Genomic DNA, 25,809 nt, shown 5'->3' with positions numbered 1-25,809 from the left:
GTTAATAACAGTTGGTTTGTTACTTCATAAGGCTTAAAAAACAATTTTACAATGAAAGAAAGAGGGAAATCAATTGATAATCTTAACAGTTTTTGTTATTTGCCTCATGACATAAACTACAAAAAGTGTTACTAGGTTTTCTGTGGAACTGTATTTTGATTTCAAAGTGAAGCATTAATAATCATCTGAACACCAACACATAAACCCAACTGTAAGCAGAACAATAAAGATAGACCATGAAAAAGTATAGCTTTTTCATATTTTTAATCTCTCTCCCCCAGATGTGAGTATGGGCAGCATTTAAAAAATAAATAAATAAAAATGGACTTGAGCAGAAGCCAGAAGGGTGTTTGTTTACCTCTACTATACAGCTCAAGAACTAAAGAAATCATAAGCCTGCTATATTTCTCATAGAATTAACATACAACAAGTTTGCAAGCTGCTGCTTTGACTACTCTAACATTCCACAGTATATATCAGAACACAGAGTCTGGGCTTCTCTCTGCCACTAAACATGTATGAAGGTCATGTAAATAGAGGGCAACATCCAGAAAGCATATCTTTATGCATGCTAAAGCAAGAAACCCCCTTGAATAGTTCAAACAAGAAAAAAAGAGGTTACTTTATATGTAGGTGTTGTTCCCTGATAAGACTTTGTACTGTCTCGTTCTCTCTCTCTCTCTCTCTCTCTCTCTCTCTCTAGGTATGTGCATATATTTATATATATACATGTATATAGGTTTCTTTCAGATTTGTCATGATTCCAAGAGCCAAGGAAAAAAAAAATCTAGGGGGGGAAAAAGAAAAAAGTAATGGTAACTGAGCCTTAATAATGGTCCAAAATTATGGAGACAATTCATTTCTAATAATGATGAATAAACCTCATTAGGTAAATGAACAGAAATTTGTTCTGGTTTTGGGCACCACTTACTGTGAGATGCTGGAAAAGCCATGCTCTCATGATATTTGTTGCTACTTTGGGGAAAATGCCTCTTTTCTTCTGTCGCTTTTTGTCCTTGTCTGGGTCATCGTCATCCCCAGTACCAGGTGAGGCTACACTGTTGTCTAAACCATCCCCTATAACAAAGAGAAGTACAAGAGAAAAATAAACAACGTGTAGAAGCCAGGAAGTATTGTTAATTACCAAGATACTGTTACAAGTTCTATTTTGATTTGATAGATCAGCACATACCGTTTCTCATTATATATGAGCGCTGATACAAATATGCAAAACTTAGAAACCATGTCTTTCCAAATACGAGTTTTGTCTCACACATGCATATATCATTAATTCAATTATAATCATGCACTTGACATAGTGCAATAGCTCTTTGTCAATTACAGGATTCAGTGTGGGAAAACCTGCCACAAGAAAACCCATTCACTGTAAATGCATCCCTACAACCATTCTGAATACATACGATAAGTAATCAAGTTAAATGTTCTGTAGTCTATATATTTGAGGCCCTCTGCAGAGGTGGCAGTAACTGTGTCACTGTTCAGTGCACATAATACACTGTCAGATGAGCCCCTCCCCAGAAGTAGCACCCCCAGCGCACATACATACACACGCACAAACACGTACACTAACTACAGCCCTGCATATAGCATTTGCATGACATGAAAACTTCTACATCTCTGCATCAGTGATTATTATCATTAAAAAAAAAAAAAAAAAAAAAAAGAAAGAAAGAAAGAAAAAAAAAAAAAAAAAGATGCACATCAAGGTAGAGCTCTCACTTAATCAGAACTTTCCATCAACATCTTTCTCTTCTGTGCTTTTCCCTGGCATTAATTGTGCATTAGCAAAAATCATTTACTTTTAACAGTCATAGTTATTTTTTCTTGCCCTCCAGCAAAAATGCCTTGAAAGCCTGCCTGGAGGGCATCTAAATTATGTATCTGAAAAACTCTTCTGGCAAGGCATTGCAGGACCCCTACTTTCTTAAAATTCATACGAGCACGTCTTCCTGTTTTTGGGAAGGCATCAATCAAGAGCAGCAATATATGCCATATTCCTACATTAATATTTGAACTAATAACTTTAAAAAAAGGAAAGAAACAAGATCCGACTTGTGGCATAATCAAATGCAAAATAAATGAAGAATACTGGGACAGCGCTGAGACTTTATAGATTGCTGTGTTTTCCTTACACATCATTAGCCCGGAGCCACACGAAAGAGGAAAACAGAGAAGTGGAGAGTTTATGCTCCCTGCTGGTGTTTAAGAAGCCGAGGTCCTGGAAGGACATCTGGGAATTGTGCTGAGACGGTGGTTTTTGTAATTTAAGAATAGACATTCATTAGCAGTAAATGCCATAAATCCCATGCTAAGTAAGAACCTTGTCCAAGAAAGCCTAAAACAATAAACTCTGTGCTCAATGTAGCCTGAGCTAGACGCTCCATAGCTTCCTGAGGAATGCTATAGATTCACGAACTAATTCCTACAGCCCTGTCTAGCTCTACAGCGATACTAAACGAAATATGTTGCAGCTATACAGAGTCCATTTGCTTTAAAACTTGCATTTCAGCTCCATCTTCCCTCCTGTGCCAGATCACCCTTCTTCCACCACCTCCCCTCTGAAAAGCCCACCCTCTCGGACCAGGGAGACTGAAAAAGCCACAGCAAAGAGCTGGCAGATTAATTTTATTGACATTTCCATTTTCACTGCAATGTGATACCCTCCATCACATGGAAGAGATGACCCTCACTATTTACAGACTGACAGGCCACTTCATTACAACCACCCTGCCCCAAGGCAGAGCAGCTCCTTTCCATCTGCCCAAACACCAGAGCAAGACCCCAAAGTCACCGCTCTTTCTCATGCTTCTTTTCTTTTCTGTTTGTTTCCATTAAAGACAGAAAAAGGAGAGTCAGATCACAGCGAACCAATCAAAGAAAGCACAGAAGCCCTATGTACTGTAACCAAATGCTCATTTTTGTATGATGCTAGTTATTTACAAAGTGCTCCTTTTCGTTTCCCACCCCCCATACTCCACCCCAGACCTCTCTATCACAGACGAGCACACACATACACGTGCACGCACACACACACTTACTTTCCACTATGCCAAGGAACTGCTGCAAGGCAAATTCTCACAAACACTAATGGCTTCTGACTGCTCCTTGGCAACCCCAGCATTTTAACCTGGGTGGATATGCTCTCCAAAATACAGACACTGGAGCTATCTCATCAGCTGTTCATGTGACACAGATGGAGAGTGGCTATTAGGAGCCAGGCAATGGGCCTTGGGGATCTGAGGTGCTGTACTGTAGCCTCAGGCAATTTTGAAAAGCAGTACCCGAAGATGGGGGGGAAAAATCTGCACTGAAAGTGCAAGTTTGAAGTCAGTCAGTCTGTTTGTCTATCAGTCGTGTGGATAAAGATATCTTTGTCTCTGTATGTAAAAGCTACGTGTATATGCATAGGATGCATGTAGCTATAAAACTTGCTTTCTGCTCCATCCTTTCTCACCACAGAAGCACTTGTTCCCTCTGTGAACAGACAAATTCCTGTTTCTCCTTACATACACACTCTGTGTTTTGTGAGTATCCTCAGCAGGAGTCACCTACGTGCTAAATCAGTGTTTAGACCTTTTGGAGAGGTTGTTAATATCCTAGTTTTAAAGGCTAATAGCAGCCCAGGAGATGAAAGTTCATCTAAAGCTTCCATTGCCTTCCTAGCTTAATCAGCAGTTAAAATGGTAAGAGACAGTGCTTCCTTAATCTGCTCCATAACCTCATGAAAGGAAATTCAAATATCGTACCTCCAAATTACCTCAGCAGATGAATACACACAGCAAGATTTGTTGCTCCTGGTGAACTACAGGCCCAATCCTGTTAAGCTGTATTGTCATATCTTTAATAGCACTACAACTGCTGACATTACTGGCTGTTTCTTGTTGCAAGAAATCATACAAGTAGCCCTTCACAGATGCTTCCAAGATAGAATGATTTAATTCTCAGATATGGAGGGCTTGATCCTATTTTGCCTTATCCAAATAAAATAGGAATTACTTTAAATGAAGAAAAAAACTATCAACAGTGGAATAAAATTGGCAGATATGAAGGTTACTCTACTGCACATTGGATTCAGCATGTTTTAATTGCTGCATGAATGAATCCAATTTTAAATCATTTTAAACATCATTAGAAGTGGCTGCGCTTCTATAAACTGTTCACATCTTGAACAGTACCTTGCAAGAAGAGCAGAGGCAGGTCCTAATACACACAGAAATAGTAATTATACAAGCATAGTTAACCCAGTGTTGCAGAGGAGAACTTAGGCATAGACTGGTCCACTGGCCTTTTCTTTCACAGCATGGCAAAAATATGGAGCGTAACCTTCTCCTTCTCACTCTATTTGTTTATTTATTGTTATGCAAAGAGTACAAGTGATTGTTCTTTAGTTTAGAAAAGTGAAAAATTTTAAGTGGCACTCTCTTTATGGAAATTTCAATGACTACACAGGATTCAAGTCAGGAGAATCTCAGGCACATTACTGAGCTTGTTTCAGACCATATCAGTGATCCTGAACCTCTAAGAAAGGTTGAGTGAGTATCACAGAATCACTGCCATAGGAGTTGGAAGGGAGCTTTGGAGATCATTGAGTCCAATTCCCCTGCTAAAGCAGGTTTCCTACACTAGATCACACAGGTAGACATCCAAGTATACAAGAAATGTTGCAAAGTGATCCACATGGGGTTTCTTACAAATGTTCTCTTCCAGGGAGGAGGGCTGATGGAGGAGGCTAGAGATGTAAAGCTTCTTCACACAGCAGGAAATTAGGCTTCCACACTAGACACTTCCCACAAGATAAATCATTTTGCTTTGAAAGCAAAGCAGACTACTATTTATTTTAAACATACTGTGTAAGTACAGGAGGGTTTCCATTGCACTATAATTTCAAATTCAGCTTGCTGCAAACTGACTGCCCTGGGCAGACAACTTGCTGATCCCAGTATTCACATAGCTAAGAACACATTGGAAAACAGCACAGTCCTACAGAAGACTTCTCCTCAGTATTAACACAATCTTGGTCCTTGTTCGTGTTCTTCACAGAGCAAGGACACAGAGAGACAAGAAGTTAGAACTGCTTAGAAGATGCTTATCAAGCTTTTCAATCATCTTTTCATCATTTGCTAACAAGATAGATGAGAGGTTGTCTCTTTATGCACAAAAAGGGGATCTGAAAAGGATACCCTAGTGATGAGAAAGTAAAAAAAGTCCAGTTAACAACCCTGATTCAAACTCCTAGAAATATTTTCTGTTTCCATTATAACAAGCGGAGCAGCAAGAAAAGAGAATTCGAGAAAGATACACTTCAGGACTCAGTGTCTTCATCAGAGTTCCCTTATGGCTTTATGGTTTGTCATGCTGGAGGAAAAGAGAGAAGAGAAGGGATATCTAACAAGGACAAAAAAAAAGGCACTTCACCATTTCACTAAAAATAGTGCAACAAAATGAAAGCCACATGAAAGGACTCTGAAAACTACTCTGTAATTATTTTGCCTAGTATGCTGATGGATTCAAATATGTAGGTATTACTGAAAAACAAAGGGGAGATTTTGCAGACATCCTCATATAGAGAACTTGTATAGAGAATTATAGGAGAACTTATATAGAGAATTCATACATATAAGGTGTCCATCTGGGGACATAAGTATTCTAAACCATTATTAACAAAGATGTTCAGCTTATTACTGAGATCAACACTATCACAAGAAAAAAAAGAAAAATCTTTTAAAAAAACCCAACAAACATGATTAATTACCACTGTCAAAAAAAAATAAAAATAAAAAATCTAGCAATAGAGAACTGTTTGAATATGTTTTGAGGATGTGACAGTCTCTGATGTGGGGAGGGGTAACAGAGTGAGAAGTTCAGTTCCAGAATCAAAGAATCTTCAGGAGGTCTCCTTACCTCCATTCCATAAAATTTTAGCCTCACAGCTTCAGCAGTTCATAGCTCTTTGCATGAATTGTTGGTTGTATTGTATTTTTTTCCTCCTCATCTGAATGACCACTGTTCATGACAGTTGAATTAGTTGCTCACACCCCCAGAAGCAACAGATCAGAGACTTGCCAGTACTCTGGCAGTAAAGTGGAGCTGTTTACTGAATGGCTTGACTGCAGGTGAGGCGGAGCCATTGAAAGCTGTTTAGGCAATTCAGAGGCATGCTAGTCTGATCTGCATGCTCAACTACAGCTTGTCCCATCGAGGAATGGGATGTCCTCAGGTGTTGTTGTGAGCCCCCTACAATCCCTCCCCACCAGACACATCTGATGGCGCACTGTCAGATGAAGTTTTTAGGGAGCATCTTGGAGAGTAAGAGATGTTGGATACTCTTGCACTGAAAGTAACAGGAAGATTTCATACAGATGGCACCACCATTTCTCTTACTACAGATGTCTATTTTTTTTTTTTTTTTTTAGCCCTTCTAGCAGCTGGGAGGAAATAAAGGGCTGCTCTTCTCTCTGCTGTTCTTTTGGAAGATCCTGAATACAAAGCCATACAAAACCTTTGGGCTAATAACATAAAGATGTATTTATACAAATTTCACACAATCCAGATGTTAATGACAACTATAAATTCAAATGGAAAGGAAACATAAAGTACTCAGGCCACTATTAGACCTTACCTACAAAAGAGTTCTGCTTGATCTAACCATATTTCAGCATGGCTGTCTCAGTCAGGAAAAAGCCTCCATTACCATCTGGAAATATGTGCTAAAGCATTAAGTGCAGCACGGTATTTGGTATCTAACATGTATTTAAAGCAAAAGACAGATAAAAATCCTGTTCATTTTCGGTGGAGAAGCACCTTTCTGTGTTCATCAATTTATGTCATTTTTAAATAGGCATTTACAAACATTTATTTACTTAAGAGTAGCAATGGCATTCCAGATACATTCTTTTTATATCTGTACGTGTAGTAAAACTGGTGACTCAAATCTTTAGATTTTCCTTTTTCTTTCTTTTTTTTTTTTTTTTTTCAGAACAGTGATGTTTTACATTTCCCCTTTCTTGACTTTCCTGTCCAAGAACTAAGAGAAAAGGCTGGCTTTTTGAGCCATCAGTTGTTGGATGTCTAAAGCTCATGCTTATTTGTGAAGTGAATTGAGAATTCTCACTGCTTATATCTGAAAGCCAATGTATTGTTCCATCTTTTTTTACAAAGAAAACTAACAAACGTTGGTTTAAATTTTAAGCCCTTTTATATAACCAGTGGGTTTGTGTTTTGTGCATTGTAATTCAACATTTTTTCACATCAGGTGAAAAAAGTGTTCCAGGGCAGACAAGGGGAACAGCAAAGCAACCTGCTAATTACTGATCTCTCTTACGTTCCTGCTGTGCTAAACTGTCCGGACATGTTGAAGTGAAATTTTTCTGCGATTTTCAAGTGACTAGTTCATGGCCCACTGCCGTGGAGTGCAGGAGAAGGGATGAAATGCTTTAGTTTACATGCAACATTTACTAACTGTGTGGGTTTTCCGACATTAAAGAGGGGACAGTGACCCATGCCACCTTTTTCACACTCAAAAGAGCACTGAAAAAACAGTCTTCATAGGCTTACCTCAGGCTTCCCTGGCCCTTAACACCCTCCCCCCAGGGTAGGAGCAGAAAGAGAAAAAAGAAGGGATTTTATGCTCCTTTCTCTTCAACTTTTCAGGCGGTATAAGCAGCATTTAGCAAATTCAGCCTCCAAATGGCTCCAAATGCTCTGAGCTGCAGGGGCTCATCCTTTGTTAGCCTCCCTCTATTTACACAGGATTTACGCAGGCTCTCCACTGAAGAGACCACATGTTTCTGACAGAAAGCACTTCCATTCACACTGCATCAGGCAACAGGATTGTAACCGCTGCAGCTTCACGCTGACCTGAGATTAGGGATTTCAGCAACATTGAGATGGTAACAATCTGCTAACTAACGAAAATTATCCATGGAGAACTCTGCTGCTTTCGCCAGTTAAAACTGCCACGGCCAGATAGATTAGGTTACTTAAAAGAACAATTAAGAACTAGCTACTGTCGGGAATATGCATGTCCATCTACAAATAACATATGCACGCACACACATAAATATCAGAAGCAAAAAAAAATCAGACTGCAGCTTGGATTAAAACAATTTCACCCACTGGCTGAAGACATAAAGTGTAAAAACAGACAGATGGACACATATGTAAATGTGGCTGCATTTGTTTCTGTAGAGCTGGCAAGTTAGTAATAACAGTATAGTTTAATAATTTATTTTCCACGCTATTTTCACACTGGTTAACTGGGCAGTGGCAGCATCCACATGGAACATCAGGAACAAAATAGCTCCTCCAGCCTGACTGCCACAGGGGCAAACAAACGGAGCCAGGAGACCTTCCCTGGGCCTAACTGCAGGGATTCAGTTCTGGCACCTGACGTCAGTCTGTGGATCTTTTAAATTTCTTTATTTTCTTTACTCAGTTTGGACAGTCGGGATTTAAGCACTGAGATTTTTTTTCTAGATTCATTATTTTGTTAGGATTTTTCAAAATGAAATACACAGGCACAACACAGCACACCAAACGTTGCTGGCTGGAGCTTGTGGTTTTTTGCTCAATAGCCTTTAATGGAGTAAAAGAAAATTAAATGGGAACATGGGGTCGGAAAGGACCACACAGATCCAGTTTTTGATGAGGTTCATTTTGCCAATTTAATTCAGGGAATTATTGTACTTCTGCAGCAAAGGAAAAAACAATTTACTTTAGCAACAGTAACTCATACATGCATCCGATAAGCACATAAAAAGTACATGGTATATTCTGTAGTTCTTCATAGTATATCATAATAAAGCTCTTCTGGGCACTCTATGATTCATTTTTAGTGATCTCCCAAATGCCCTTATCCACAGTTAACACTCAGATTTTATTAAGGAAGAAAGTAGGGACAAATGTCCACTTAAGTCCCAGCTCTCAAATTCAACTCTGCTTGCACTGCAGTACCTAAAAGCTAAAGCTTTTTTAATGTTCAGTTCACTCCCCTGTGTGGCATTTCTGCTAACACAGAGTTCACAATCTTTCAGCCCCAAACACAGAAGGCTGCTATCTTCAAGTCATCCAAGGAATGTGCCAGATACTATCATCTGCCCTGCAATACAATGAACCAGAAAGAGGCAGAGACCAAAAGGAGACCGTACTGATCAGGTTACTGATGTCCAGAAAGTCTTTCCCAGAGTGGTAAATGTTAAGCTCTGCACCAGCAAATATTACAATTAAGATCCTTGTAGTTGGAGGAAATGCTAGCATGAGAAGCCAAAGGTACATCCATCTGAAGATGTACTTTTTTGCACGTTCATCCTTGATCTCACACCCCTCATGCTGGCATAACTGCTGTCAAGCACTTTGTTCTGTTCAAGCAAAATTATCATTAATGTCAGTGGCAGTTTTACCTGAGTAAGGAGTGCAAGACCAGATCCTTGTCTTGTTCAAACAGAATTGCAAGCACTGCACAATTTTAGAAGAGACCTACTCATTAAAAGTTGTGGTTTGTGCTGATTTATGATGCTCTTCAGTTTAAAAGCAAAACTCACAAAAGGGAAAGTATTCAATGCACTTGTTTCTACACGGCTTTAACTTCATTTATCCCTCACCTCCCAGCACAAGTTGTGAAATTTACACACAGATTTTGGCACCTGGGCTGAAGGAAACCATTATTAAATTAGGCTTAAGTATTTTGCTTGCTCTGGTAATTACTTTGCAATGTGAATGTAAATAGCTGTTTTTCTGTTTAAATTTTTCATCATACTAAACACTGTGAGAGAAAATGCCCTTGTACTGCAGTCTAAGTGCTGTTCTTTCTCAATCTCTTTTCTACATATATTTAGAGAAATATTTTTAGCATTCTTGTAGTAATTCTGTTAAGAATACCAGCTGCAGACTCTGGTTACAGCTGAGACAACAATCACAAGTCATTAAAGAAATCAAGAGACAAAAAACCTTATTTTTTTCTGCCTAAAGCACATCTTTAAGAGACCATTTCTTTTTTTAGTTTTTCATCTCTATCCCTTCTGGAGCAGGAGGGATATTTTCTATAGTTTCCTCAATCTACTGTACCAATGTTGGTAAATACTAAACAGCTACACTTGATTTTAAGTATCATTCCTTCCCCTGTTGTTATCCTGTTATTTTTGTCATTAGAATAATTTCAAATATGGGCCAAATAACTAAGCTCAATTAAAATTCTACCTGCACTTGAAGTTAACTAATTAAGTTCAATATTATCTTATCAGTATCTAACCTTCAACATTTTGCAGTTGTTTATATTTAACAGTAACAGAACATGGAAAATTTTAAAGTAGATGATTGCTAACATCCTGTACTGTTCTTCTTTTAAAAAAATAGTGTGGTTTCTTTAGGAATAAAAATGCCCTTTTATTTTGTAAGTAGCGCTTAGAGCATTTCAGTTTTCCAAACAGCCATTACACAAACTGTGAGGTATTTGGATGTTGTACGGTTCCCTTAAGAGGACCTGCAGTTGGACACCGCAGCTTGTATGGGAAACATCCCTTAAACTGGTGCCCACTAACACAGCCAGGGTGTGTGTACTGTACACATTTAAAACTTCCCTTTCCAGGGTTATTTAGTTGGTGGCATCCTGAACCATGACACATTCACAGCAATTCTTTGCTTCCAAAACAAGTTGCAACTAGAAATGTAACAGACATTTACTCCTGGGAGATACTAACTTAAAAGCTTCAGTTATTAATAAGGACATTTGTTCAAATGCACATTAGTCTATGGGAAGGTTTATAGGAGAAAAGAAAGAAAAACAAACAAACAAACAAAACAAAAAAAGAAACCCATGGTCGATTATTTAAAAATAAATAAATAAATAAATAAATAAAGTTTGGATAGAAAAGCATCAAAATTAATCATAAAAGCTTTTCTAGGTGACGATGTACACAAATGTGTATATTACATTAAACACAAATAATGAGCACTATCTTGATATGCATTCACAAACACCTGAGCAGCATCAAAAAAGATGCTTGCTGTGAATGCATAGTCCATTCAATAGTAACAATACGAAACAACTCCAAACTTGGTGAATCTTACATACCATATGAGCTCCAACACCTATGCACAGTAGGGTGGATTAACTCGCTGGGTGCTGTGGACATATATATGCACCTCCTCCTAAAGTGTTCATTTGGCTGGCAGTCTGGAAAATGCCAGAATGTGAAGGGTTACGTTGGAACAGTGACAGTCTGCTTTTGTAGGTTTAAGTTAAATCCCATACTTAAAATATAGGGTGTTTGTTAGGTATTTGGAAACATATTGTTTATAAGTAGTATAATATTTTGTACAAGCCCAATGAAGGGCTTGATCCAATGCTTGCTGCAGTTGGTGAGTAATGTCCCAGCTGACAACTGAGTGCATGTTTCTGCCCACGTTTACTTTCAGTGAACATCTTTCCAGGGTTCTTGTCCTGCAAATTATCCTTATAATATCAGAGTTATCTTAGAGTTTTATGGGATTGCTTTGTGATGATACAATTAAATAAAAACAAAAAAAAACAAAAAAACAAGAAGGGAAGGCCATGGCCTCCTCTGTTCTCTGCATGTAGCCTATCTCGTAGGATGGTTTAAACCTTCTTTAAGTGAGTAAAAAAAGCTGACAGAGCAAAATTTTGTAGAAACACAGAGCAAAGCTTTTGACAGTGTTTTCCAGGAAATGGATTTGCAAAATAGGAGAGCAGAAAAATAGCAAAATTTAAAAGCAGATTACTTGTTTTAGCATTATTTACCTAGAAGTTCACAGCACAAAACTGAAAAGCACAGACACCCCTCTCCTCAAACACCTGAAGCTTTGTTTTTCCATTCATTAGTATCTTCATTTCATGTTCTTCACCACAGAAGAAAGCATTTCCAAAGACAAATACATAGTGCCTACAAAATATTCCTAGCCTGCCTTTTCCCCCTGAGTTCCTCCTGGGACGAACCCAACATGCTGAGCTCTAGAGAACCTCATATCCCACCAAAAGAGTTGGAACTGGCTGCATGAATAGATTCTGAACAAAAAGAAAATCCTGGAGAATTACGAGACTTCTATTCCAGGCTCAGGTTCAGATGGGTTCAGCTGAGTTTCCCCCTGGACAGGCCATTCACCCAGCCCATTAGAGAACTGACACATACACCATAAGATCAAATCTAAGTCCCACCAATCAAGCAGCAGTCCAGGCTAAATGTGCTGATGCAGCACATTTCCAGGTCTTCATCACGCTAGGCAGGGGAGTCATTCTTCTCAGTGTTAAAGTCACTGAATGCACTCTTGAGGAGATAAAAAAAAATTAAGAACTGGCTGACTTTGCACCATTTGAGTGAGGTATTCACTGCTGACTGAAGGACTTGGAATTGTCATGTTCTGAAACTGGTTAGGGATTGCTGTAGATATGGCCATCTCTGACTCTTTACAGCAAGGCTGTTCACAATAACAGTTTCTCAGTTGGTTTGCAGTATCAAGATGAAAACTATGGTGTTTAAATGCATTATATTCACACAGACTCTCTCCTTCCTTTTAAAACATATCTGAAATGATGCCAATGAGGAAGCTTAAAAAAAAGGTAAATAGGATTCTGGCAGTTAAGATTTGCTTCAAAGACATTAACCTCCCTTTGCTATTTCTACTTGTGTTTTACTATGTTGCCTTTTAAAACTTAACAGAGATTCATGCAGCAGGCAGAGGACTGAGATGCTAATAGTGCTGGAGCATTGTCTAACGCATAAAATTATATTTTTAGTTAACAAAGATATGTCTTTCAGCAAACTTTTAGGAATAAGGATTTCCAGAAGTGTTTAATGAGTATGGAACACAGCTTTCAATGAAAACTGCTTTAAAAGTAATACACAAAATTCCTTTTGATAGTAATTGGTGGTGGATCTTATCTAAGTCTATATAATGTCTATATAAGTCTATATAATGCTATACATTTTTCATTTGAGTTTCATTTCAAATTTGAGTTTGGACGTTGTTTTTACTAATTCTTGTTCATTCTTGTGCTTCCTTTCCATCCTTAAGCACTCAAGTAGAATGCAGTTTCTTGGACAGAAGTACATGTGATCAAAATAGATATACAAGGACACTTGTTTTCTTTTTCAGCTGAAGAGCACTATTTTCATATATGTTACTAGGAGCAAAAGCAGATCTTAGTGCTGCAGCTTCAGTGAAGAAGCCACACAGGTTTTTGTATCCGCAGCTGATCAAAATCCCAAAGTATTAATAGCATTGTCATCCTGTGCATATTCATATCCGATTCCTGTGTCATAAATGGGAATTTGTTCAGAGAGACTATGTTAAAAAATGGCATTTGGCCTTTTCCATTCCTACCTCAATGACACAAATGCTCTTTGGATCCTCCTCTTCACTTGCTGCCTACTCTGTAGTGCTGCCAGTGTGGATGACACACAAAAAGCCAGGCAGGTCTCTCAGGGACCAGGACCCATGTGTACCACTGCAGTGAGCACACTTATATAATCACTCACCCTCCATGTTTTAGTGCAGATAACTTCCCCCTTGGAGGAGAGAATTATCACATGAAGTACAGATCTACAGCAATTTTTTATGAAATAAGAAATACCAACATCCATAATTCATTTGCAAATAATTAATGAGGCCCCTTTTTCAACACCATTTATTTCTTAACAAATTGAATCATATGAACAAAGAGAAGGAAGGAGAAGTTAAATCAAGCAGATGAGCACACCATTCTCTTCTCCTCAGCCAGCGCTTCTTTCAGAAACCCATGACTGCTTTTACCTTATGTTTCAGAAATAACACGGGTCCAGGCCCTAGTCCATGATGGTTCTTCCTTAGCTGTACCACCCCATTAATTACCATGGAATTAGTAGACAATGCTACTAGTTGTATAAAAAAAAAATAATAATAATCTAATTGGTCCCCAAGGACAGCTAGGTGCTTTGGAAGTCTTAAAAAAAAACACCAAACAAATAACAACAAAAAAAACCCTCCCATAGTGATTTGTCAGCCTTCCTATACTGTATCCAGCACACTGGGACTTCTAAATTACATACTATAATTGACATCAAATATCTGTCCCATCAGTGAATATCTTTATTAGCATCAAAATCACTCACAACTAGTGTTCCTCAACGTTATTAAACAGAACTTGTTCTAGGTGTTGCCTTACTAATTAGTCAGGATGAGCCCGAGGAAGAAAATCTGGGTCATGTTAAATTAATTGGAATGAGCATGAAAATTAGCAGAGCAAACTGCATCAATTTTCTATAGAGAGCCTTTCTTCATGTTGAGAATAAAAATGGATATTATGAGGCATTAACCAAACTGCCTTCTGTGACTGCCAAGAGGTGTGTTACAGTAGCCCAAAAATATCATGCTCACAGATTTTCAGAAGTTAATGAGACATTTCCAGGAATGGTAAATACATGGTATTAAAATGGGTGTGCCTCTTATGGGAAAATGCCAAGTCATTTCATGTTTATTCAGGCATAACAAGCTCCTCAAAATGAGCATAATTTAAGAGGTGAATAGTGCAAAGAGGGCTAACATTCAACTAATTTTCCTTAAGAAAGAAAAGATTAAATTGAACAAAAAATGAATTAAGAGGTTTACAAATCAACAAGTCAACCATCAGATTGCAGCCTCTGCTCAGTATATTCTCATCAGCCCCTGCCATGAAGTTTTCAAAAAATGTCCCGAAGGCAGGGAACAAAGCGAGCAGAACTGATTACAGCCACACTCACCGCCTTGCTGTCTAAACTCTGTTTGGCTTCCTAATGAGCTCACTAAAAACCTAATTCATCTCCCATAACCCTTCTCAGCCCTCCTTGAAATTCACCATTATGGAAATTACAGATGAAACATTTACAGGCTGTGTTCAAATTACTGCTTCTTCAACAGGCAGGTCTCTGACCCTCACAATGAACACAATAGAGGTATGTCCGGCATGAAACCACTCAAGCCGCAGCCTATAGAATAAAGAGGCTCAGGAAGGTTAAGACTTTTTCTCATGGTGACAATGATTTCCGCATTAATGCTTTCGGTTCCATGAATATGGGAATTTTGTGGGTTTGACAGTATATCAAATACAAATTGTAATTCAGAAGGGGCGAAATGAGTTGTACTGATGACAAATAGCTGAAATAGGCTAATGTGAATTCCCAGCCTGTTCATGAGGAAACTCCCTCAGTTCCTCATTACATGGAGTCAAAATGATCCTCACGGCACCTAGCCTGTAACTGGAAGATTACTGAATTGATGGATCCTTAGTTTAAAATGCAGCTGTTTTATTCTGCTTTAGTAATTAATTCTTTTTCCAATACCATATTGATTAAGCGTAGACCCTGATAAAGTTCAAACTGAGAAGAATCTCTAGTGGCTTCCTTACTTGCTCAGGAGACTCAATGAAAACTTCCTACAATTCCACCTGCCTCCTCAGAGTGCTGATCCAATGAACAGAACAGTTTTTTCTCATAAATTAGTAAGGCCATGTGGAGCTGTATTAGCTGATCGTTGCTTTTGTTTCTCTACTTGCTGACTTGCTTTTCACTTTTGCTGTCCTTTGTGCTGTCACACACAAAGTCGGAGTGCAGCTGCCATTGTGAACCCAAACCAAGGTAAAGAACAATTCGTACAAACTACATTTTCCCCCCCACTTTATACAGCTGCAACTCCCTGAGCAGTGCTGCACTCAATAAGGCCTCCTGGGATCCAACTAGCAGAGAAATCTGTGCTGAAGCATGCAGTCATTCTGTGGGACTAAAGGGTGTTGCGGGGGGGAGTAACCTGTTTTCTTCAAGCAGCTCCACCTTTTGGGAAGGCATATTTGCTGCTTTGTTTCAGCAGCCAGAAATGATCTGTTGTGGGGTTTATTTGTTGTTGTTGTTCTTATTACAAAAAATTAAAAATAAAATCACTTGCAGCACTACAGCTGCTCAAGACCAGAAACCACCACTGCCCTTATGAAAAGTGGGAGATGGGTCCTTGCTGACCAGAAGGCAGCCAGTGGCTGGCCATTAGTGAGCACTACAAACACAGCAGCCCAGCCCAGCAATACAAGAAGCAATTCCAACATGTTGATGCTGTTCAAAGAGGCAGGCACAAGTACTAGGAAATCGAAGCTTGAAAATAAAAATGAACATGTTGATAGAAAGTTTATCAGATTACAGCCAGCACATGAGATTTTTCTTTTCCAAGAAAATCAGAAGTACTAAGAATGTTTTCAGACCAGTGTATTTTGTTATTGTTTCTTCCCCAAGCCGCCACAGCCCTCCTCCTCCTTCCCGTTCCCACCGCCTGCAAAAGGAAAGGCTGGGACCTCCTGTGCTCACACACTGCAATTTATAACTTGAACCTGCCATCTGAATGGTGATGTGCTGCATCTACATGGGCTGGAGAATCAGTAACAAGTCATCAGCACAAGTAAATGATCTGAAGGAGTGGCAGGCATGCCAGACATTAGCAATCCTTGTTCAGGTGACTTATTGGTTAATGGGACTCCATGAAGGCTAAGGGTCTCATTCTGATCTCATACTGTCTGAGAGCCCTGGCTTAACCCCAGCCTTTCCTGTAAGGTAAAAGCAAGCTGCCTTTTTTTCAGGACAATCTGCCAGATTCCAGCTCACCCAGTGTGTGCTTGGGGAAGCTATGGAAGCTATAGGCAGGAAAAAGGCTGGCATCAGGCAGCCCTGTGTGGTGGCCAACAGACAACTGCATTCCCCACCTTTGGAGCATTCTTCCGTGGAGCAAAAGGTCACCCCTCACAAATGTCCCTAGCCGACACCCAGTTGTCAAAAGGTTGTATAATGTGATGCACACAGTCACTGCCAACAATGCTCTGTTCTTATCAAGATATGTAACATGTTGCACTTATAAATCATTTTCTTGTTAAGAGCAACTTGTTCGGGTTTTTTTTGGTTTTTTTTGTTTTTTTCCCCCAAGTTCTGTTCAATTATCAGAAAACTGTAAGGAACACTGAGAAAAAACAGTCCGCCCCCCAGCCCTCACCAATTCACTGCTGAAGAATTTAATTTTCCTCTTCTGTCATGTCACTCCACACAAGAAGATGCTTCTGTTTTATTCCAGAAAAAGAAAAATAAAGAAAGAGAAATAAAAGGACCATACCCAAACTGTGTAACAGTAAAGCACATAGTTCGGAAGCAAAAATAGCACACATTTGGTGAAATGGAAGATAGCAAGCAATTTGTCAGAAAAGCTAGGCAGCCAGAAAAATTTAATGAAGAAAAACCTTGTTCAGTTTAATACGTCCTACTCTAATTTCTTCCCTTTAAAAGTAACAAATATGCACCCTGTGTGGACAAGCACAGAAGGAAAAAATGATGCATATTCACTTATTACAAATTCAGGTTTACTTGACACAGAAAGTTTATTTCTCCAGGAACACATCAAATACGGGTTCTAGTTGGTACAGCAGTTCAGCTTTTCAGTTTCTACTGCCTCCAGATAATATAACAAAGATTCCTTCTTTATTGAGGACAGTTACTATAAAGAAGCTTGAAGCTATCACACAAAATACAAAACAATTTATTTCTAGAATGGGTTCAAATGAGTTTCTCAGGATTGCTATCTACTTATAAATTACATATTTAGTGGTAAAGTAAGACAGACATGGCTAGAACATTACACGTGGGGAAACGTGGCTAGAGGTATTCCAAATTACTCAGCTAACCCTAAGCAGTAGAATACCGACGGTATTGAGAATTTCTAGAAGAATTAAGCATTATGTGTTGTAAACAGTTCAATTAAATACCCACAGATGATGATCTGAGATTCTTTCAGAACTGCCTGCAATCTGTAGTCCCTCCAAATGCAGGCTGCTTGTCTTTCTAAGTACCCCTTTTCTGCTTATTACTTTTAGACCCTGAACCTACAGAAGGCATGCCTCCAAAAAAAAAAAAAAAAAAAATTCCCTTCGGTGTTTTCAGGTCTCTCATACTACACACTTGACCATCTTGAATTAACGGGAGTCAATGAAGATGCACATTCTTAAAAAGAACGGCAGCTTCACAGGTCTAATCTATGAACTCTAAAGACCTTAGTTTTATGAGCTTTCCTCAGGGTAGGTATTTCAGCATTCTGAAATCAGGGTTATGGGCTGTTAAGTTAAGCACATGTTCTGCATCAACATTTTAGTTTCAGCAGGTTATTTGGTGCCAAGTTTGCCAGTCAGTATCATCAATCCCAAAATATGTGCATGTTTGTTTTAACAGGTGTTTTGAGAACAGCACAAGATAGGAGAAAAGCACTGTTAATATCTTCTTTTAGCATCTACTCTTAATTCCAAGAACTCCTCACCTTTCCCCTGTAAATATGACAAAATTTCAGCTGTGGCATCTAAGAAACATAGCTGAAAAACGGTTCATGCCTGCTCATTTCTTTTGTGTATTATTTCCAATATGACAATCACAGACCTGGTTTAGATATGGTATAGACATCTACTTAAAGAACACTGGAAGAAAAAAAGTGAATCTGAAGCAAAACAATCCAACCAAACAAAAAGAATACCATCAATCCAACACCCTCCCCCCCTGTTTTTATACAATGAAGCATAGACAAGGACTTTCACTTAGGCTGTTCCCATGAAGATCATTTGGTAGCATTTGCACCATAAGATAGATTTGGAAGTGAAACAAACACAATCTAAAAACAAAATAGGCTTACCCTCATCAGTTGTCCCACAGAACCAAAATAATAATTTGCTTTTAAAAATAAGTAACAGTAAAACATAACAATAGGATGTATACGCACTTGCACACACTGTCACATTTGTGGGTCAGCTGAGATGGTGCATCACGATTTTCACAAAAGCCACATGCACACACACACACACTTCTTGCAGGTGTTATCTCAGACTTGGTCTGCTGAGAAGTGAAGTGAATCCCCGCAGCGATGTTTGAAGGTTTAAAAGCTCCATTTTTTGTTTCTAAATGCCTATGAAAACATTGACTATGCTCAGAGGCCTTTTAAAACAAAACCAAAGCTTTTAAAGCTTCAAAAGTGGTCATGGGAATTTGCTCATCAGGAGGGAATCCTAAATGAAGGCCAAGATTCAGTGGATTCCCCTGGATGTGACAAAAGCTACAGCCTTGTCTGCAGACCTACTGCTTCTTACAGCAGATGTGGGCTGATGCAAGCAAAATCTGACCAGTCTTTGTCCACGCCATAGATTTTTGCAAAATCCACCTTTAAAAAGGTTTAATCCTCCTCAACTATGTCCTACTATTTTCTCCACCATACTATATGGAAAAAAATAAAGCAACACAAAAACCTCCACACCTTTATAGATACTTCATGTAACAGAGAGAGATCCCCCACTGCCAAAGTCATCAGCTTAAAAAATAAACAAATAAAAACAGAGCCAGGCTTAGAACTCAATTGTTATAACCTCAAATACATACAGGGCAGGAAGGAAACTGAATGACGGTTGCTTTTTAACGTATGAGAGATGATTTACAGAAGAAAAAATTCTAGTGCAATGTTAAAGGCCTAAGTAAGTTTGAAAAAATCTTTTTCTTTTTGAGATGTCACTGTTTCATACTGCACAAGTCTAAAAAGAAGTTACTAGGCATGAAAATGTTTAAAGGACAATTTTAAAAGGGAACCCGAAAGTAAAATCTGAGTAGAACAAAGCTGCAGAGTCAAGTATTTAAAGCATGAAAAGCTGGGTGTAAATGAAAAGTCTTTCATCTGAATGTCTGAGATAGAGATTTTACTCTGCATTAAGGTGAAGCACACAAGCCAGAAATCTACCACTCTGAATAAATTTAATCTAGGCATTACTGCCTACCATGAAGCTAGCATTCTCCCTTCTCTTTGGGAGGTCATTTTGTTCATAAACATTACATCTCACTTCTGTGAAACAGAACAGCAAAATGAAGAGTAGGTAGTACATGGAGAAGGGAAAGGAGAATGTTGGAGCTTGTTGTGTTTGTGGGTTGTTTTTTTTTTGGCATTCAGAAGCATTATCCCTTCTCAAACGATTACATGTAAAGCGTATTCTGGTCTAGCAGACAGCTGTTTGCCAGAAGACCGGAACAGAAAACCAATACATGGATCTTCCACCGGACATCTGGACATCAAGGGTGTATCCTGCTCACTACAGCCACAGCTCAAACCATGGCCCTCACAACCATGGGCACTACAGTAGCAAGCAAAATCAAAGTAAGACCAGGGCCAAACCAATCATTCCTCTGCTGGAGTGTGCTCTCTGCATAGCTTACAAATTATGCACTAGACAAGTTCTCAGTCTCAAGAACAACTGAACCTTACAAGGAAATTCTCTAAGGAAGCATGCAAAATGTTTATATGTGAATAAACAAGGGGAAAAAAGGGGGGATATATATATATACACACGTCCCTGGTAAGAACATAAGCATCTCCTCTGAGCTCTTGTAAGGTAATCAGAGAAAATAACATGAAGTACAAGCTCAAATTTATATTCTCTGATTATATGAATGCAAATTATATATTTATATTTTATTTTATTTTTTGCTGCACAGGCGCTCAAAGATCGAATCAGTTCTGCTTTCAGCTATACCCATCAGCTCCCACTGAAGTCAGAATGTAACCTATTGTGTACTTTACATTCACATCAACGAAGTTAGTAAGCAGGCAGAAAAATTGCTTTAAAAAGATGTAAAATTCTTTACTGGTTCTAAAATAAAAGGACAGCTCATTTCTTTTAAACAAACTTGGAAGAGCTTAAAAGAGGGTTAATTGGCATACAGTAAACGTGAATTCTGGCAGCATGGACTTGGAGCTAAAATGACATTAACTTTGGTGGTCTTAGGACTCTAGGATTAGTTTATAAGAAGGCAGAGAGGGTTTGGAAATCAAATCCTGAATGTCAGTGATGAATTACCAGATTATAAATGTCTGAATATGAAACATATTCCTGCCCAAATTAAGGTTCAGAAGAAAAAAACATAAAAGGGCAAATCTGTACCTGAGACAAAGTTATAGATTAAATTAAGTATTAAAAAATAATAACTGTGTTTTTTTTAAAATATCAATAAAATCCTTCTTTTATAAAGATCTTTGTCATAGACAGAAATTTATGCCAAAAGTATTCTCAAAGCTGGGAATATGAACAGCTAACAAGATCCAACCCAGGAAAATAATTTGGTAGGATAACCAATTCACAGCTAAAGAATAGCATTTCCTCTATCATTGCAGATGTGCACTACAGAAGATTTTCTGTAATTGGACAAGGTGAAATGAATTTCATTATTCTGAAAGGTGAAACGGGGAAAAAAAAATCATATTCAGAGTGATTAGCTATCAACTGTAACTAACTCAAGTCAATAAGAGAAGTTAGTGAACTTCCTTGAAATTCAGATACAGTCCTTTCAATAAGAAAGAAAGAAAGAAAGAAAGAAAGAAAGAAAGAAAGAAAGAAAGAAAGAAAGAAAGAAAGAAAGAAAGAAAGAAAGAAAGAAAGAAAGAAAGAAAGAAAGAAAGAGAAAGAGAGAAAGAAAGAAAGAGAGAGAGAGAGAGAGAGAGAGAAAGAAAGAGAGAGAGAGAGAGAGAGAGAGAGAGAAAGAAAGAAAGAAAGAAAGAAAGAAAGAAAGAAAGAAAGAAAGAAAGAAAGAAAGAAAGAAAGAAAGAAAGAAAGAAAGAAAGAAAGAAAGAAAGAAAGAAAGAAAATAATTAAAACCTAAGAAACAATCCAAAGATAATTGTTGTTATATCTTTTGTAATTTTTAACTGGAAAGCTGCATTGCTGCTTCTCTTCCCAACTGAAGCATGACTACTACAGTCATCTTTGCACACGGAAAGCACAGGAAACCCTAAGTTGTAAGTCAGCTGAGATGCTGGCACAGATCAACTGGTTTTTGTTTCTGCACAGTGAAAGTCTACTATATGCATTAAGCATTTTGGTGGCTTCTAAATAAAAAATTAAATATGTAATACTTTAACTTACGGCATGTACAATTTTACACAAATTGGATAAAGCACTGTTGAAGAAAAACAAGACTATTAAGAAGCATTAGACTTAGAGAATACTTTATCTGGAAAAATATGTCTAAATTTAACACACACGCAAAAAAAAAAAAAAAAAGATTATGAATCAGGAATCTTTTCTCACTCAAATACACTTTCACATGTTAACAGATGTCTTGAACAGAAGAAATTAGGTGTCTAAATACACAAATTGAATCTTTAGTGTACAGCCTCAAGCATGGGAAATCTCACCTAAATCTGATAAGTTAAAACAAAACTTACTGTCTGTCTTTTTAATGAAAATTTCTGTAATTTGGGACTAGAATGAAAAAAAAGTCAACTGAGAACCTAGTTAGGAAGCTTTCCTTTTAGTAACCTTTTAAAGAAACTCCCAGTATTCACATGCATTACACAGCTGAAATGCTTACAGAGTTTCAGGAGCGTCTTTCAGCTGGATTATTCACATTTGTATGAACTACCTCCTTCCTAGTCAGTGTTATTTCATCATTAAAGCACAGTCCTTCAAAGGCTGAGGTGGTCAGTATTAGCCCTGTTGTGAGCCGCTTTGTTTCAAATATGAAATCTTGCAATAGAGGAAGTTAAAAAACATGCACGTCCTTGCCAAACTGAGGACCTATTCTGGCTCTTTTAGGCACTTCTAGCAAAGAAAGATATATGCTGATATACATATAGAATCTTTTTATCATTTACCATTTCTTGACTAAAAATACGTACCATCCCCTAAATGCTAATTATTACACCGAAATCTTTAACAAGTGGCAATAAATCATAATCAGGATTTCAGTACAACTCTGAGAAATAGAAATAAAAATAAAAGGTAATAATATATAATAAAATGTTGGTAGCCTTTTGACTGTTGAGGAGGTTGAGAAGGCATAGGTCTTCAAGAATTTTCTTAAGGCAGTGAACTGACAGAAAAGCAACACTCATTAAGTTTTACATATTCTGTAAACAATGTGTTTTTCATTTAAAAAAAAAAAAAAAAAAAAGTCTTTCTTTACAATCTAATAGCACAGAGTTTTGAAGAGTGTCCTGAAATAAAACTTGCTAATCTTTTTTTTTTAGCAAGAAATTGCTTGATATGAAGCATTTAAGCATGAGGTGGATGCATCTAGGTGTTTTAAGTGATTTAATTATTTACCCAGCTGGCTGGGATTCCATAAGCACTGCATGATGTAATCAGGTCAAAATTATTATTACTGTATCACTGAAGCCCATGGGAGCTCTGCTTCAGCACCAGGACCTCAGTGTGTTATGTATCATACAAACACAGGAGAAAGATAGTTGCTCTCCTCCCCTCTCCCCACGCCCACCCCCCACCCTTTTTTTTCCACCCCCTTTTTACTGGCAGAAGCTCAGCATAGCTCCATTGATTTCAGATGTATTAGCAAGGAAGGACCTGATCCAAAGCTCACTGAAGTCAACCAAAATCTTTCTGTTGATTTAACAGGCTTTGGATTAGTCCCTAAATAAGAACAGATTTTGACTCAGCTAAAGGATTTCACTTAAGCTCTATGCTTGTTCAAGCATCTAGTAGGAGCTAAGAGAACACTCTGGTCCTACTGAGTAGGAGGCTGTGTTCATCTTATACTATCCCCTTTAACAGATGTACAGGGTCAGGAGTCCTACAAAATGGAGAACCGTCAGTAAGTAGTAAATCTGAGGTGGGAGGAATTGGGAAGGAAGCTCCAAGCTGAAAAACTCTGATATGTGCTATTTAAATGATGTCCCATCCTCTTCAGCCAGGAGCGGAAAATTAGACAGGGAATTCATGTGAATTTCCAAATTTTACGCTCGTAAATAATTTCAAAGCTAAGCACTAAGTCCTACAATAAAATTCTATGCTTGTATTTGCTATATGCACTTCTGTTGAACTCTCTGCCAATAGGGGATGCCTTAAATCTAGGTATGACCAACTCACAGCTGCATATGGAGAAGCCAAAGGAAAGTTTAGACAAATGTAATTTGTCTAATTAAACAAGTGCAGCCACAATCAGCTGGTGGGCATAATGCAAGACTGTAAGAAAAAGGGCCCTCTTAGTTCCTTAAGAATTAAATGCAGGGATTGTAAAAACATTTCATGGCACAAATCACTCATCTTAACAGAGAATTTGCTGAATTTACCTCACTCACTCACATGGCTATGTCACCAACCCTCGTTGCAGCAAATGTTCTGCTTATACAACAAAGTAGAATACTCCAAGCCTAACCTGAGAATGAGGAATGTACAGTGCTAAGAGTGCACAAAGGTAACCATCCATAAAATAATTTGAGCTCTTTCAACAAATTGCATGGCCTGCAGTCTAGACTAGCCCTCAGTATAAGCTCAAGCATGTGGGGCTTGCAATGGACTTCATACTTGGAGCAGCTGGAGTCAGCAGAGCACAGGGAAACGACTTTGTCTTTCTCCTTCCTGTGCTGACTGGCTATAGGTAGGAACAGGGGCACCTGAACCATCGCACCAGCTCTGCCACTCCATTTCCCTCTATTTGCACCTAATGACAAAGGTGACTTCACTAATAACCCAAAAACAGCTGAGCACTGTGGCTGTTACTCACAAGCCACTCAGAGGTAAGAGTAGAAAACCAAGAACTATTTCTGTCCTTCAGCTCCATACATACCTGTGCACAAGATAAGTTACTATATAGAGTGCAGCAGCAAACAAAAGCAGTCAAATTGCTTAAATGTAATTTTGAGTTTACTGTGTGTTTATTAACCCTCACTGATTTAAAACAGTATTTCAAGAACTGAACCAAACTAAAAATATAAATATGTTTTCCTCTGGAACTCATCTGAATATTTAAAAGCCTCGAAAAGGTAACTCAACATTTTCTTCAGCAAATAAAAAAGCTAGTATTCATTCATTATGCCCTTTAAACTATAAAGCATAATGAAATTTTGATCAGAAATTTTCGGAAAAAATTTAAGCATTATGGCTGTCTTCCTGCAGATCTCATATCTTAATAGCAGTACTTTCTATGGGAATTGAGCAAAAATAAGGAGGATTTTTTTGTTGTTGTTCTTGGGTTTTTTTTGTGCATGCATGCTTTTTAAGATAGGAGAATAATGCTTTGCTTTTGTTTATATGGATGTGTTTGAGTCAAGCTTTGTTTATGTGAAAGCAGTAGTGCCCCTACTAATGCTACTGATTTCCACACAAGAAGGATCAGGATCCTAAGTGGATGCCTTCCCCTTCACCCCCCCTAGGCAGGAAGAACTGCTTTTAGCCAATTCTCACTGCCTTCCTTCAAACCTTCCGTGGCTCATAAACAGAAGATAGGGGTTTTTTGTGAGTACTATCAGCAGGACTCCTGTTCAGTGCATTTTGAAATGCTATTCTACGTTCCGTGGAAACCCAAATCACTACATTTAAACTTGTATGTGTTTGTTCAGAGTAAAAGCAATAACAAACAGTAATAAAATAGTTACAAAAAGATAGATTCCTTCTATTCCATAGTTAACAAAAAAGCTCTAAATATAAAGCAGACTGTTTATGATACCTCTGCCAATTCTGATGCCCTAAGCCTTCATTCTCAACCACCACTGCCTGTGTGCATGCTGAAAGCTCTTAGGCAACAGAGCGGGGGGTGTGCTAGATCTTCTTGTGCCAGGATGAGAAAAATCAATGTCTGTGTTTAAAAGACAGAACTACTGATGCGCAAGGTCACTAAACACCACAACCTGTTCTATAGCTCTAGAGCAGGGAGAAATCCTAGAGGAAAAATGAAGACAGTGCATTGCACAATCTTGTTTTAAGCCAATATTATCCTTGGATCCCTAATACCTACATAACAATAGAAATCAAGTTTTCCTTCATCT

General features: G+C 38.2%; 1 protein-coding gene across 8 annotated transcripts in view; it reads right to left on the bottom strand.

Annotated features, from left to right (window-relative positions):
- Positions 1-25,809, bottom strand: part of MEIS2 (Meis homeobox 2) — a 168,944-nt gene that overhangs the window by 116,227 nt on the left and 26,908 nt on the right. For 4 of the 8 annotated variants that reach the window (XM_085550380.1, XM_085550381.1, XM_085550383.1 and 1 more), the window contains exons 8-9: positions 11,090-11,191; positions 932-1,077 (exon numbers count right to left, since the gene is read on the bottom strand). In XM_085550380.1, coding sequence (XP_085406506.1) covers positions 932-1,077; positions 11,090-11,191 — 248 coding nt within the window. The remainder of the gene's footprint in view (positions 1-931; positions 1,078-11,089; positions 11,192-25,809) is intronic. The other 4 variants (XM_085550384.1, XM_085550385.1, XM_085550387.1 and 1 more) reach the window with 1 other exon arrangement.

The sequence above is a fragment of the Coturnix japonica genome, chromosome 5 (genome assembly GCF_054131305.1).
Source record: "Coturnix japonica strain WE chromosome 5, WE-NBRP24, whole genome shotgun sequence".
Taxonomy (NCBI): domain Eukaryota; kingdom Metazoa; phylum Chordata; class Aves; order Galliformes; family Phasianidae; genus Coturnix; species Coturnix japonica.
The sequence above is the reverse complement of the archived record's forward strand: the minus strand, read 5'-3'. Positions and strand labels throughout refer to the sequence as shown.